Source organism: Seriola dumerili, unplaced genomic scaffold (genome assembly GCF_002260705.1).
Source record: "Seriola dumerili isolate Sdu_G_001 unplaced genomic scaffold, Sdu_1.0 BDQW01000138.1, whole genome shotgun sequence".
Lineage (NCBI taxonomy): Eukaryota > Metazoa > Chordata > Actinopteri > Carangiformes > Carangidae > Seriola > Seriola dumerili.
The window spans coordinates 7,131,751-7,148,142 of record NW_019174393.1 but is presented as its reverse complement, the minus strand read 5'-3'; the positions used below and the strand labels follow the sequence as shown (position 1 = coordinate 7,148,142).

The 16,392-nt window shown below is 31.4% G+C and overlaps 1 protein-coding gene across 1 annotated transcript; it reads left to right on the top strand.

The window, feature by feature from the left end:
• Window positions 1-110: 110 nt before the first annotated feature.
• Window positions 111-12,260, top strand: LOC111224943 (poly [ADP-ribose] polymerase 11-like). The gene is made up of 7 exons (XM_022749649.1): window positions 111-296; window positions 406-520; window positions 604-673; window positions 812-875; window positions 11,134-11,267; window positions 11,360-11,511; window positions 11,638-12,260. Exons 1-7 carry the CDS (start codon window positions 201-203, stop codon window positions 11,931-11,933), a joined length of 927 nt encoding a protein of 308 aa, XP_022605370.1. The 5' UTR covers window positions 111-200; the 3' UTR covers window positions 11,934-12,260.
• The last annotated feature ends 4,132 nt before the right edge of the window (window positions 12,261-16,392 follow it).

Sequence of the window (16,392 nt, the reverse complement as noted above, 5' to 3'; positions counted from 1 at the left end):
GCAGTGTCCTCTTGCATTCATAAGTGAGAAATCCCGCCTACCTCAGAAGGCGTGGCTATGAATGATGAGTCATATGAGTAGGAAACACCACTGTCAACTTCAGTAGCTACCTGAGCAAATCAGAGAGAGTAAGGTCACTTTTAAAACGTATTTATTTAGCTTTTGTTGTGATATAATCTAATAAATTCTGTCTCGGGACTATGTGGTGCAATGAGGAAGTGGAATACATGGACACATCAGACATCCCATGGTGCTGGTATTACCTGGCAGACTGTGGAAGGTGGCACAAATTTGAGGTAAATGGTTTGGTACTTTTCTTTAGATCACATTCAAGCTGTTACTTTACAAAATGTATATAGGGCTGATTGTCTGAGAGCAGTCTATTACCTTCTGTCTACCCTGTAGGATGATCCCAATAACCCCCTTCAGAGTGAGGATATTGAAAAATATTACCTAAGAAACTCAAAAGGAGTCTTAAATACATCTTCATCTGACTGTCACAGCAAGATCGATTTCTTGGGTATTTGAGTACATTTTTTTCACATTAGGACCTTGTTTAGATATGAAGAACTTGTATGATGTGATTTATGTGTTTGTATACAGAAATGTTACAGACAGACATCCCCACAGGAAGGCAAAGACGAATCCAACGAAGCTACAACATTGAGAGAAGGTGAAATGAGGCTTAAAACGCATAAATGTAACATAATTCAAACGTACAACACAGAGTTGTGGATAGGTCTGTCTTAAGTATTGTTTCCTGTAAAATGAAAGTGAAACTGTCAGCACTATGCAAACTCTCCTCCTACAGTTGTTCCTGTTACACTGCTGCTCCTGTGTTCTGGGAGATGGTTGATCCTACATTTCCATATCAGGTGACAATGACAGAAATGTGTAAAAAACTATTTAGTAGAGCAAATCATGACCAAGGAATTATGGGGTTCTTTCTCTGGTCTGAGAGAGAAGAAGTGTCATTTAAGCATATTTCATACACAAAGTCAATACATTAGCTACAAAAAAACAAAGAAATGAATAAATAAATAATATATATAATATATAATATAATATAATATGGATATGTTATAACTTTACATCTTATAATACGTCCTCATATAGATGAAAAATTTGGTAACATCTAATTTAATAAATAAGTCATAGTATAGTTAGTCATAAATAAGTCATAGTATACTAAGTCATGAAGAAATTATATTATAGTAAAGCATAAAAATGTCATAGTATGGTGAGTCATGAACACATAATAGAATAATAAGGCATAAAACATCATTGTATTGTAAAGTAAAGCATTACAAAATCATAGTATAGCAAGGCATGAAGTGTCATAAAAACGTCATGGTATAGTCAGGAATAAAATATCATAAAAACATAATAGTATAGTGAAGCATAAAACCGCATAAAGACATCATAGTATAGTAAGGCATAAAAACATCCTAGTGTAGTCAGGCATAAATATCAGAAAAATGTCATAGTATAGTGAGGCATAAAAATGTCACATTACAGTGAAGCAAAAAAAGGTCATAAAACATTATAGTATAGTAAGGCATAAAAAGTCAAAAAGCGTCATAGTATCGTAAGGCCTAAAAAGTGAAAAATCCACCTGATATAATAAGGCCTAAGAAGTGAAAAAAATTACAAAGAATAGTAGGGCATGAAAACGTCATAAAAACATCATACTATAGTAAGGTATGAAAAGTGAAATAACTTCATAGTATAATATGGCATAAAAAGTCATAAAAACAACATACTATAGTAAAGCATTAAAATTGAAAAAACTACATAGTATAGTAGGGCATAAAAAAGTTCATAGTATAGTAAGGAATCAAGAGTGAAAAAACGACAGTATAGTAATGCATAAAAAGTGAAAAAAAATAGTATAGTATGTTATAAAAAGTGAAAAAATACATACTATAATAAGGCATGAAAAGTCAAAAAAAGACATAATATAGTAAGGCCTAAAAAGTGAAAAATACGACTTAGTGTAATATGGCATAAAAGTAAAAGTGAGTATATCAGGGCATAAAAGTCATAAAAAAAACATCCAATAGTAAGACAAAAGTCAAAGAAAAGCGTCATAGTATAGTAAGGCCTTAAAAGTGAAAAAAAAAAAACAACANCGTCATAGTATAGTAAGGCCTTAAAAGTGAAAAAAAAAACAAAAGGGGTATAGTATGGCATAAAAAGTGAAAAAACTACATAGTATAGGAGGGCATAAAAACGTCATAGGATAGTAAGGAATAAAAAGTGAAAAAAAAACGACATAGTATAGTATGGAAAAAAAAGTGAGAAAACATCATAGTATAGTAAGGCCTAAAAAGTGAAAATAAATGACATAGTATAGTATGGCAAAAACTTGAAAAAATAGCATAGTATAGGAAGGCATAAAAAGTGAAAAAAACACCATAGTATAGTATGTTTCTCACTTTTTTTTCCATTTTATACTATGACGTTTTTTTCACTTTTTTCTGGCCTTACTATACTATAACATCTTTTGACCTTCGATGCCTCACTATAGTATGTACCTTTTTTAAATTTTTTTAACATACTATACTGTGTTGTTTCTTTTCACTTTTTTTGCCTTATCATACTGTGTCGTTTTTTTTCATTTTTATGCTTACTATACTATGACGTTACTATGCCCTACTATATTATGTAGTTTTTTCATCTTTCATGCCATATTATAGTTTGTCGTTTTTTCAATTTTTTGGCCTTACTATATTATGCCGTTTTTATGCCCTAATATACTTTGTAGTTTTTTCACTTTTTATGCCATACTCTAGTATGTAGTTTTTTTTCACTCTTTCGGCCTTACTATACTTTAACGTCTTTTGACTTTCGGTACCTCACTATAGTATGTAGTTTTTTCAAATTTTATAACATACTATACTATGGTGTTTTTTTCACTTTTTATGCCTTCCTATACTATGACGTATTTCAAGTTTTTGCCATACTATACTATGTCATATTTTTTTCACTTTTTAGGCCTTTCTACATTATGACTCTTTATGCACTTTTTTTTCCATTTTATACTATGATGTTTTTTTCACTTTTTATGCCATACTATACTATGACGTTTTTTCGTTTTTCATGCCATACTATACTATGATGTTTTTCCACTTTTTATGCCTTACTATACTATGACGTTTCTATGCCCTACTATATAATGTAGTTTTTTGCACTTTTTTATGCCTTTCTACATTATGACTCTTTATGCACTTTTTTTCCATTTTATACTATGATGTTTTTTTCACTTTTTATGCCTTTCTACATTATGACTCTTTATGCATTATTATTCAATGACGTTTTCTCACTTTTTTTCCATTTTATACTATGATGCTTTTTCGTTTTTCATGCCATACTATACTATGATGTTTTTCCACTTTTTATGCCTCACTATACTATGACGTTTCTATGCCATACTATATTATGTAGTTTTTTTCACTTTTTAGGCGTAACTATACTATGGTGTTTTTTTTACTTTTAATTCCTCACTATAGTATGTCCTTTTTTCACATTTTATAACATACCATACTATGTTGTTTTTTTCACTTTTTAGGCCTTTTATACATTATGACGTTTTATGACTTTTAATGCCTTACTGCAGTATGTTGTTCATATGACTATTTATACATTAGAAACGTCATAGTATAGTAAGGCATAAAAGATGGAAAAACATCATAGTATAGTATGGTATGAAAAATGAAAAAACGTCATAGTATAGTATGGCATAAAAAGTGAAAAAAACGTCATAGTATAAAATGGCAAAAAAAATGCATAAAGAGTCATAATGTAGAAAGGCATAAAAAGTGAAAAAAACTACATTATATAGTGGGGCATAGAAACGTCATAGTATAGTAAGGCATAAAAAGTGAAAAAAACATCATATTATAAACTACATACTACAGTGAGGTATCGAAGGTCAAAAGATGTTAAAGTATAGTAAGGCCGAAAGAGTGAAAAAAAACTACATACTAGAGTATGGCATAAAAAGTGAAAAAACTACAAAGTATATTAGGGCATAAAAATGGCATAATATAGTAAGTCCAAAAAATTGAAAAAACGACATACTATAGTATGGCATGAAAGATGAAAAAAACTACATAATATAGTAGGGCATAGAAACGTCATAGTATAGTAAGGCATAAAAAGTGGAAAAACATCATAGTATAGTATGGCATAAAAAACGAAAAAACGTCATAGTATAGTATGGCATAAAAAGTGAAAAAAACGTCATAGTATAAAATGGAAAAAAAGTGAGAAAATGGCATTGTATAATAATGCATAAAGAGTCATAATGTAGAAAAGCATAAAAAGTGAAAAAAACTACATAATATAGTAGGGCATAGAAACGTCATAGTATAGTGAGGCATAAAAAGTGGAAAAACATCATAGTATAGTATGGCATAAAAAACGAAAAAACGTCATAGTATAGTATGGCATAAAAAGTGAAAAAAACGTCATAGTATAAAATGGAAAAAAAGTGAGAAAATGGCATTGTATAATAATGCATAAAGAGTCATAATGTAGAAAAGCATAAAAAGTGAAAAAAATGACATAGTATAGTATGGCAAAAACTTGAAAAAACGTCATAGTATAGTAAGGCCTCAAAAGTGAAAAAACGACATACTATAGTATGGCATAGAAACGTCATAGTATAGTAAGGCATAAAAAGTGGAAAAACATCATAGTATAGTATGGCATGAAAAACGAAAAAACGTCATAGTATAGTATGGCATAAAAAGTGAAAAAAACGTCATAGTATAAAATGGCAAAAAAAGTGAGAAAACGTCATTGTATAATAATGCATAAAGAGTCATAATGTAGAAAAGCATAAAAAGTGAAAAAAACTACATAATATAGTAGGGCATAGAAACGTCATAGTATAGTGAGGCATAAAAAGTGGAAAAACATCATAGTATAGTATGGCATAAAAAACGAAAAAACGTCATAGTATAGTATGGCATAAAAAGTGAAAAAAACGTCATAGTATAAAATGGAAAAAAAGTGAGAAAATGGCATTGTATAATAATGCATAAAGAGTCATAATGTAGAAAAGCATAAAAAGTGAAAAAAATGACATAGTATAGTATGGCAAAAACTTGAAAAAACGTCATAGTATAGTAAGGCCTCAAAAGTGAAAAAACGACATACTATAGTATGGCATAGAAACGTCATAGTATAGTAAGGCATAAAAAGTGGAAAAACATCATAGTATAGTATGGTGTGAAAAACGAAAAAACGTCATAGTATAGTATGGCATAAAAAGTGAAAAAAAACGTCATAGTATAAAATGGCAAAAAAAGTGAGAAAACGTCATTGTATAATAATGTATAAAGAGTCATAATGTAGAAAGGCATAAAAAGTGAAAAAAACTACATAATATAGTAGGGCATAGAAAATGTCATTGTATAATAATGCATAAAAAGTGAAAAAACGTCATAGTATAAAACGGAAAAAAAGTGAGAAAATGGCATTGTATAATAATGCATAAAGAGTCATAATGTAGAAAAGCATAAAAAGTGAAAAAAATGACATAGTATAGTATGGCAAAAACTTGAAAAAACGTCATAGTATAGTAAGGCCTCAAAAGTGAAAAAACGACATACTATAGTATGGCATAGAAACGTCATAGTATAGTAAGGCATAAAAAGTGGAAAAACATCATAGTATAGTATGGCATGAAAAACGAAAAAACGTCATAGTATAGTATGGCATAAAAAGTGAAAAAAACGTCATAGTATAAAATGTCAAAAAAAGTGAGAAAACGTCATTGTATAATAATGCATAAAGAGTCATAATGGAGAAAAGCATAAAAATTGAAAAAAACTACATAATATAGTAGGGCATAGAAACGTCATAGTATAGTGAGGCATAAAAAGTGGAAAAACATCATAGTATAGTATGGCATAAAAAACGAAAAAACGTCATAGTATAGTATGGCATAAAAAGTGAAAAAAACGTCATAGTATAAAATGGAAAAAAAGTGAGAAAATGGCATTGTATAATAATGCATAAAGAGTCATAATGTAGAAAAGCATAAAAAGTNCTATTTATACATTAGAAACGTCATAGTATAGTAAGGCATAAAAGATGGAAAAACATCATAGTATAGTATGGTATGAAAAATGAAAAAACGTCATAGTATAGTATGGCATAAAAAGTGAAAAAAACGTCATAGTATAAAATGGAAAAAAAGTGAGAAAATGGCATTGTATAATAATGCATAAAGAGTCATAATGTAGAAAAGCATAAAAAGTGAAAAAAATGACATAGTATAGTATGGCAAAAACTTGAAAAAACGTCATAGTATAGTAAGGCCTCAAAAGTGAAAAAACGACATACTATAGTATGGCATAGAAACGTCATAGTATAGTAAGGCATAAAAAGTGGAAAAACATCATAGTATAGTATGGTGTGAAAAACGAAAAAACGTCATAGTATAGTATGGCATAAAAAGTGAAAAAAAACGTCATCAAATGGCAAAAACAGTGAGAAAACGTCATTGTATAATAATGTATAAAGAGTCATAATGTAGAAAGGCATAAAAAGTGAAAAAAACTACATAATATAGTAGGGCATAGAAACGTCATAGTATAGTAAGCCATAAAAAGTGAAAAAATGTCATAGTATAAAATGGAAGAAAAGTGAGAAAATGGCATTGTATAATAATGCATAAAGAGTCATAATGTAGAAAAGCATAAAAAGTGAAAAAAATGACATAGTATAGTATGGCAAAAACTTGAAAAAACGTCATAGTATAGTAAGGCCTCAAAAGTGAAAAAACGACATACTATAGTATGGCATAGAAACGTCATTGTATAGTAAGGCATAAAAAGTGGAAAAACATCATAGTATAGTATGGCATGAAAAACGAAAAAACGTCATAGTATAGTATGACATAAAAAGTGAAAAAACGTCATAGTATAAAATGGCAAAAAAAGTGAGAAAACGTCATTGTATAATAATGCATAAAGAGTCATAATGTAGAAAGACCTAAAAAGTGAAAAAAATGACATAGTATAGTATGGCAAAAACTTGAAAAAACCATAGTATAGGAAGGCATAAAAAGTGAAAAAAAACACCATAGTATTGTATGTTATAAAATTTGAAAAAACTACATACTACAGTGAGGTATCGAAGGTCAAAAGACGTTAAAGTATAGTAAGGCCGAAAGTGTAAAAAAAAACTACATACTAGAGTATGACATAAAAAGTGAAAAAACTACAAAGTATATTAGGGCATAAAAATGGCATAATATAGTAAGGCCAAAAAACTGAAAAAAACGACATACTATAATATGGCATGAAAGATGAAAAAACTACATAATATAGTAGGGCATAGTAACGTCATAGTATAGTAAGCATAAAAATTAAAAAAAACGACAGTATGATAAGGCAAAAAAAGTGAAAAGAAACAACACAGTATAGTATGTTATAAAATTTGAAAAAACTACATACTACAGTGAGGTATCGAAGGTCAAAAGATGTTAAAGTATAGTAAGGCCGAAAGAGTGAAAAAAAACTACATACTAGAGTATGGCATAAAAAGTGAAAAAACTACAAAGTATATTAGGGCATAAAAATGGCATAATATAGTAAGGCCAAAAAATTGAAAAAACGACATACTATAGTATGGCATGAAAGATGAAAAAAACTACATAATATAGTAGGGCATAGAAACGTCATAGTATAGTAAGGCATAAAAAGTGGAAAAACATCATAGTATAGTATGGCATGAAAAACGAAAAAACGTCATAGTATAGTATGGCATAAAATGTGAAAAAAACGTCATAGTATAAAATGGAAAAAAGTGAGAAAATGGCATTGTATAATAATGCATGAAGAGTCATAATGTAGAAAGGCCTAAAAAGTGAAAAAAATGACATAGTATAGTATGGCAAAAACTTGAAAAAACGTCATAGTATAGTAAGGCCTCAAAAGTGAAAAAACGTCATACTATAGTATGGCATAGAAACGTCATAGTATAGTAAGGCATAAAAAGTGGAAAAACATCATAGTATAGTATGGTGTGAAAAACGAAAAAACGTCATAGTATAGTATGGCATAAAAAGTGAAAAAAACGTCATCGTATAAAATGGCAAAAAAAAGTGAGAAAACGTCATTGTATAATAATGCATAAAGAGTCATAATGTAGAAAGGCATAAAAAGTGAAAAAAACTACATAATATAGTAGGGCATAGAAACGTCATAGTATAGTAAGGCATAAAAAGTGGAAAAACATCATAGTATAGTATGGCATGAAAAACGAAAAAACGTCATAGTATAGTATGGCATAAAAAGTGAAAAAAACGTCATAGTATAAAATGGCAAAAAAAGTGAGAAAACGTCATTGTATAATAATGCATAAAGAGTCATAATGTAGAAAGGCATAAAAAGTGAAAAAAACTACATAATATAGTAGGGCATAGAAACGTCATAGTATAGTAAGGCATAAAAAGTGGAAAAACATCATAGTATAGTATGGCATGAAAAACGAAAAAACGTCATAGTATAGTATGGAAAAAAAGGGAGAAAATGGCATTGTATAATAATGCATAAAGAGTCATAATGTAGAAAGGCCTAAAAAGTGAAAAAAATGACATAGTATAGTATGGCATAAAAAGTGAAAAAAACGTCATTGTATAATAATGCATAAAGAGTCATAATATAGAAAGGCATAAAAAGTGAAAAAAAACACCATAGTATAGTAGGGCATAGAAACGTCATAGTATAGTAAGGCATAAAAAATGGAAAAACATCATAGTATAGTATGGCAAAAACTTGAAAAAACGTCATAGTACAGTAAGGCCTAAAAAGTGAAAAAATGACATACTATAGTATGGCATAGAAACTTCATAGTATAGTAAGGCATAAAAAGTGAAAAAACATCATAGTATAGTATGGTATGAAAAACGAAAAAACATCATAGTATAGTATGGCATAAAAAGTGAAAAAAACGTCATAGTATAAAATGGCAAAAAAAGTGAGAAAACGTCATTGTATAATAATGCATAAAGAGTCATAATGTAGAAAAGCATAAAAAGTGAAAAAAACTACATAATATAGTAGGGCATAGAAACATCATAGTATAGTAAGGCATAAAAAGTGGGAAAACATCACAGTATAGTATGGCATGAAAAACAAAAAACGTCATAGTATAGTATGGCATAAAAAGTGAAAAAAACATCATAGTATAAAATGGAAAAAAAGTGAGAAAATGGCATTGTATAATAATGCATAAAGAGTCATAATGTAGAAAAGCATAAAAAGTGAAAAAAATGACATAGTATAGTATGGCAAAAACTTGAAAAAACATCATAGTATAGTACGGCCTCAAAAGTGAAAAAACGTCATACTATAGTACGGCATAGAAACGTCATAGTATAGTAAGGCATAAAAAGTGGAAAAACATCATAGTATAAAATGGCAAAAAAAGTGAGAAAACGTCATTGTATAATAATGCATAAAGAGTCATAATGTAGAAAGACCTAAAAAGTGAAAAAAATGACATAGTATAGTATGGCAAAAACTTGAAAAAACCATAGTATAGGAAGGCATAAAAAGTGAAAAAAAACACCATAGTATTGTATGTTATAAAATTTGAAAAAACTACATACTACAGTGAGGTATCGAAGGTCAAAAGACGTTAAAGTATAGTAAGGCCGAAAGAGTGAAAAAAAAATACATAGTATAGTATGGCATAAAAAGTGAAAAAACTACAAAGTATATTAGGGCATAAAAATGGCATAATATAGTAAGGCCAAAAAATTGAAAAAAACGACATACTATAATATGGCATGAAAGATGAATAAACTACATAATGTAGTAGGGCATAGAAACGTCATAGTATAGTAAGCATAAGAATTAAAAAAAACGACACAGCATGATAAGGCAATGATAAGGCAGTATGATATGGCATAAAAAGTGAAAAAACATCATAGTATAAAATGGCAAAAAAAGTGAGTAAATGTCATTGTATAATAATGCATAAAGAGTTATAATTTAGAAAGGCCTAAAACGTGAAAAAAATTACATTGTACAGTATGGCATAAAAAGTGAAAAAAACGTCATAGTATAAAATGGCCTAAAAAGTGAGAAAACGGCATTGTATAATAATGCATAAAGAGTCATAATGTAGAAAGGCCTAAAAAGTGAAAAAAATGACATAGTATAGTATAGCAAAAATGTGAAAAAACGTCATAGTATAGGAAGGCATAAAAAGTGAAAAAAACACCACAGTATAGTATGTTATAAAATTTAAAAAACGACATACTATAGTAAGGCCTAAAAAGTGAAAAAAACAACATACTATAGGATGGCTAAAAAAAGTGAGAAAACGTCATTGTATAATAGTGCATAAAGAGTTATATAAACAACATGCTGCAGTACGGCATAAAAGGTCAAAAAACATCATAATGTAGAAAGGCCTAAAAAGTGAAAAGAACCACATAGTATAGTATGGCAAAAAAGTGAAAAAACGTCATAGTATAGTAAGGCATTGAAGGTCAAGAGATGTTATAGTATAGTAAGGCCTAAAAAGTGAAAAAAACGACATACAATAGTATGGTATGAAAAGTGAAAAAACACCATAATAAAGTATGGCATAGAAATGTCAAGGTAGAAAATGTGAAAAAAATGTTATAGTATAGTAAGGTATAAAAACATCACCGTATATTAAGGTAAAAAACATCATAGTATAGTATGGCATAAAAACGTCACCGTATATTAAGGTAAAAAACATCATAGTATAGTATGGCATAAAAAGTCATAAAAACATCATAGTATAGTGAGGCATAAAAACGTCATTGTATAGTAAGGCATAAAAAGTCATTAAATTGTCATATTACATTAAGGCATACAAAGTCATAAAAACGTCATAGTAAAGTAAGGCAGAAAAAACTTCATAAAAACATCATAGTTCAGTCAGGCAAGGTAAGGCTGTAAGATGTATTAGCATCACCGTTGAGCCAGCTAAACCAATTTCTCAGGAAGAAGTATGTTCATATTCATAAAAAATTAGACACAGGCTTTGCAATTCAAAATATATACCATATGTTTTCATGTTTGTTCTTTTCAACTGAAGACTTTATTAAATGTGTATTCTTAATTTATCTTACAGTTAATCCCTTTGAATGACCTCACCCCTGAGTACAACACTGTGGCAGGTTATGTTAGGGAAGATGGGCTTTTGGACAGATCCATCGTATCAATCAGCAGGATACAGAATTTGGACCTCTGGGAAATGTATTGTTGGTAAGAAGGTCTTTAACATGACCTCTTTCCATTCCTTTCATCATTCCCCTCTTTTGTCACTAAAATTGTATTTTTCTTTGTTTGTGTCAAAGCAAAAAGAAACAGTTAATGAGGATTCAAGGTGTCAAAGAAATTCAAGAGCGGAGACTCTTTCATGGGACGGATATCAAAAATGTCGACAGCATTTGCAAGTATAACTTTGATGTACGGCTAGCTGGACAACATGGCAACGTATATGGCAAAGGTAGATTTAATTATTCAGTAACAACTGTCTGTTCAACAATAAACAGAATATACAATATAAATGATTATTTAAGTTGGTCTCACCAGAATTCCCTCAGCTGATCTGACTTTCCTTGTTTTTATTTAGGAGTATATTTTGCAAAACATGCAACATATGCAGATAAATACAGCAAGAGCAGCACGGATCCATTGCCACTGTATGTCGGAGGAACTGGAAGTGTACTCAGAGACACTAAAATAGTATTTTTGGCTCGGGTGATGATCGGAAAATCAATTGTTGGACAATCTGATTTCCGAAAACCTGATGATCGAAGTCCTGAAAACTCTCACGACAGCTGTGTGGATGTTAAAAAGCATCCAAATATTTTTGTTATTTTTGATTCAAATCAAATATATCCTGAGTATTTGATTCAGTACAGATGAAGTCAGGACAGGATCATGAGGATCTGTGCAATACCAACATGTTTACCTCAGTCTGGTTGAAAATTTTACCAGCAACTCCTGATGGAAGAAGTTTTTGCTGCATTTTTACTGGTTAAAAATAAAACCATTATATCGGAGAAGATTTTTAAAAACAATGAATGACGTACATTTCACTATTTTAAAAAAGGAAGTAGTGCTACAAATGTTACTAGTACTGTTTTTAATGCATTATGATCAGCTAACTTTTCTACATTTGTTTACAAGATTTAAGATCTTATCAAGCACATTTATATTTACTCTCAAAACAGAAGAATTCAATAAATTAGTTAAAAAGCAAACCAACGTCTACATGTGTTTATTCCTACTCCAATTTTTCTACATCTATATTGTTACTGTGGATAAAAGGGCATACAATTACAGAATGTCAGAGAAAACACAACACTTATTAAGATATTAAGCAATTGAAAATAATATTTTTACAAATACAATCAAAGGGTTATGTGTTTTGGTCACTCCCCGTTAACAGGAATGGAATGGAGTTAACTGTACTTGAGTGAAATGGTCAGCAGGGGTCACTGTTGACAAAGGGAACATTTTAGAAAAAGTGGTTGTTCTCTTGGCACAGACCAACATTGGCTGGTTCACATTATGTGCAGCGGTTTCTAATGGCACATTTTTGCCATTATTCCTGCACAAAACTCCTTCAGAGTGAGTCAGCAGCTCATCAAAATATTTTCAGGGGGCTAGCAGTCCAACTCCATGCTGGCATCATAATTATTAGTTCATTTATTCAAGCACTTTATTGCTGTTTTGAGGTACTTGTACTTTACTTGAGTAATTTGATTTCATGCTACTTTATACTTCTACTCCACTTCATTAAGATTTTGCATTGTAACACGTTGCTAAAGATTAAACCAGTGGGTCCCAACCTTTCTGGCTTGTGACCCCTCACAAAAAAGCAGATGTCTGAGGAGTTCCACCAAAGAGACATTTCCCCACTAAACTTCTCATGATGGTTTAATCCAGATTTCAGTTTGAGGCTCAAAGAGGTAAAAGTATGCAATATGTCACAAAACAAGATGACAAAAAAGTTCAAGGAAATTAAAACAGATTTGTGCGGTAGAACCTTGTATTTTCTTCTTTTCAACACCATTAATCAGATTTAATTTGTTATACTTTGGAGGGGCTGGTTGTGAACCACATGACTAAACCACTCAACTGTACATAAAGAAGTTAAAACTAGCTCAGTAAAATGCTTTTCATGTGTTGATGCATCAGTATTAACAATAATTTCATATATAACAGTATATCAGTCACAGGGGCTATTTTCCTTCAGACTCCTTTTCACTTTTACTAGATTTTGATAATACTTCTGTACTTTTACTTCTAATATATAGCATGTAGTATTTTTACATTGTTGCACTGGTACTTTTACTGAAGAAGAAGATCAGAACAATTCTTCCTCCAGTGGTTATTCTAAAATCTTCACTGTCTTTCATGCCCATCTTCTGAATGAAACAGCCATTTCAGATGCCACATAATTACTATTTTAAAAGGTCAAATAAAAGCTGATACCTTTGGTGATAACTATTTAAGGACTTCACATAAGTGAGGCAGCGCTAAATGCTACAGCTTTCAGTCGCTTACCAAAGTTAATGTTTCACCTTGGCATTTCAGAATATTTGTATAGTTATATAATGTTAAGTTATATAGTTATAAAGTTATATAATGACCATTATAACTATCTCACTTGATGCACTTTAATAGCATGTTGAACTATTGATAGCCTCTTTTTCTTGTTTTTGTTTCATACCCAGTTGTATGATCCATAGGGTGAGTGATCGACTGCATGTGGGAAAAGTATCTAAATGTGAACTTCACTACATCTGACGGAAGCCTACAACCATCAGTTCAGAGTTGTTTGTTTGTGTGCCCAGCTGTTCATTTAAACCACATCTAATGTCCCTGAACTTCACTTTGCTAAAACACCAAGACTTAAGGCACCAGCCATATGGTTCCCCTATTCCCTCATGCTTACCTTGCCAGCGTAGTGAAAGGAAGTCTTTCATCTGTCCTGGGCCTGCCTGACTTCCTTCCCTATTGTCTAGTTTTAGTATTTTACTTTACCATGTTAGGTGCAGGTGTTGCTCCCACCATTAGAGGTCATTTCTGCCGGATATGGAACGCCCATTCACAGATGTGGCCACGTGCGACAAACTTTGATCTCCTGAATAACAGAGGCACATTACAGTTAAGTTGGGTGTAAGGTTGAGTAACAAGAATACGACGGATTTCATTAGTTTTCTAGAACAGAGGATCCTGCAGGCTGTTTACCCCTGGGCACCACTCCCTGGCAAGAAGAAGAAGGTTATCAAAGTGTTTCCTTATTGGGTGTCAAGCTAATGTGACCTGGGAAATACAGATGAAAGATGGGGTCGTGTGTATGACTATAGAGGCTCTGTGTCTTTTTCTCCAACAATAGACAATAGTTGTAAAATTGTGGTTGTAGAATTCCTTTCCGAAATGTTATAATCCAGGTTTTATGAATTTTAGTTTATTATAATATTTTTTTTAATTATGAAAGGAGGTAATGATTTTTGTAATTAAGTTAAATATTATATTATTTATTATTCCAGTGAAATTTCCACCAGGAAAAAGATGCAATATTTTGATACATATTTTGTATCATTATATCATACTTCATTGTATTAAAGCTAAGAAAATCAAAATGACTTGCACAAACTCACATAGAGTGCAACATTTAATAGCCCAGTGTACATTCAGTGTATGTGGCTTTTTATTGGCATGATATTGGTAGTTTTTGTCGATGGAACTGTTTTCCAGAGCCAGGCCATCATTTCTCAGTAAACTACTTGAGATATTTGAATTGGTCCTATGGGCGAGATGGACAGATTTGTGATGAGACTTGCAGATGGTGTCTCAAAGTACGCTTCTTTCTATGCATAACAAACACATTTTTTTGAGACAGAGTTGTTATTATCATTACATAACAAAATATGCCTTTGCGGACATATGCCAAGCTCCACCGCAAACTTTGAAATGTTTGAAACTGGGACTTGGAGTTCTTGCAAGTCAATAAGTGAGTCAAGTTTGATATCTTCTTAAATATTCCCGGCCTGGTGTGCTCAAAGTCTGGCGTGTCATTAGAAACTCTTTGATCTCTGCTTGATCAGATGATGTCAACATGTTGAGTTTGTGAATCGACCAAGTCTAATTAGTGGATCCTCCCAGAAAACTGAGTGCGTGTGTGTCACATAGAGAGAGAAGGCGAGAGATAGGCCTGCTATTCTGTTACGTTCAGTATCTGACACAGATGCCCCCAAATGAAACCAAGACTAGGTAACAGGACTGGAAAGAGATTGGTTCCTTTATAAACATGTTTAACATTTGACACGAAAAAATATATTTGGTAATCTCAGTTCAGGAAATCAACTAGACTGCTGCTACAGTACACACACATGACACTATTCTCACTGCAACATACTACATATCCAAAGCAGTCAAACATGCTCTTCCTGCTCTATTGCACTAATTTTATGCCAAATTTAACTTCATGCTGCTCATGTTGCTATGGTGTTTTATATCCCAGATTGCCTGCAAATAGCACTATAAATAGTACTGTACCTTGCCCTGCTCCTAGTAACTCTGTTTGCCATTCATATCAGCTGTTTGTCACATCTGTACAAATCAGTTGCAGGCAGTGTGGGACCTCAGCCGTACTTAGATCCTGAGAACCTGCTCCTCTACAAATTTGTCACTTGTTCTAGCATTAATATCCTGAGTTCATATTTAGGTTCAAGCTCAAGTTTGTGTCCTGTAAGCTATTAGGGCTGCAAAGTTAGTTTATATTAGCTCTTAGGCATGTAAACAACTACTCTCTTGAACACAGTCTATTGAAGCAAATCTGTCTCACCAGATTTTTACATTTAAAAGCCTGTGACATTTTTCGACTCTGAATTAAACTCTTGAAATCTTCAATAATCATCATTTCACTGTTTTTTTTAATGTTCATAAATTTAATGTGAATGTGAATTATACATATTCAAGTTGTTCAAATTTGATAGGCCAAAATCAGATCCCAAAAGTTGGGTAAAAAAATCAGATTCAACATCTGGGATACCAAGGATAAGCAATCGATTCTGTCTCAAATCAAACCAGCCAATCAAGTTACACTCCACTGGTCATGTGACATGTTGAATTGATGAATTTTTTTTTTGAATTTGTGAATATTTAAAAATAACAGTGAAATGAGTAATTGAAAATTTTAAGAGTTGAATTCAGTCGAATTCACACTATTTCAAATTTCAAAATCTGGTGAGACATTTTTGCTTCCATACAGTCCCAATATTTTCCCGTGACATATGGAGACTCTATGCCGTACCTTTGTATTATTTGGCATTACCATCACTCCCCAAGTATCTTTTGGGCATTTACAGAG

Bases quoted from the DNA above. Each gene is read 5' to 3' on its own strand.
- LOC111224943 (XM_022749649.1), top strand. From the start codon at position 201: ATGTGGTGCAATGAGGAAGTGGAATACATGGACACATCAGACATCCCA. The intron at 297-405 runs GTAAATGGTTTG...TCTACCCTGTAG, and splicing joins GAAGGTGGCACAAATTTGAG to GATGATCCCAATAACCCCCT. The intron at 11,512-11,637 runs GTAGATTTAATT...GTTTTTATTTAG, and splicing joins TGGCAACGTATATGGCAAAG to GAGTATATTTTGCAAAACAT.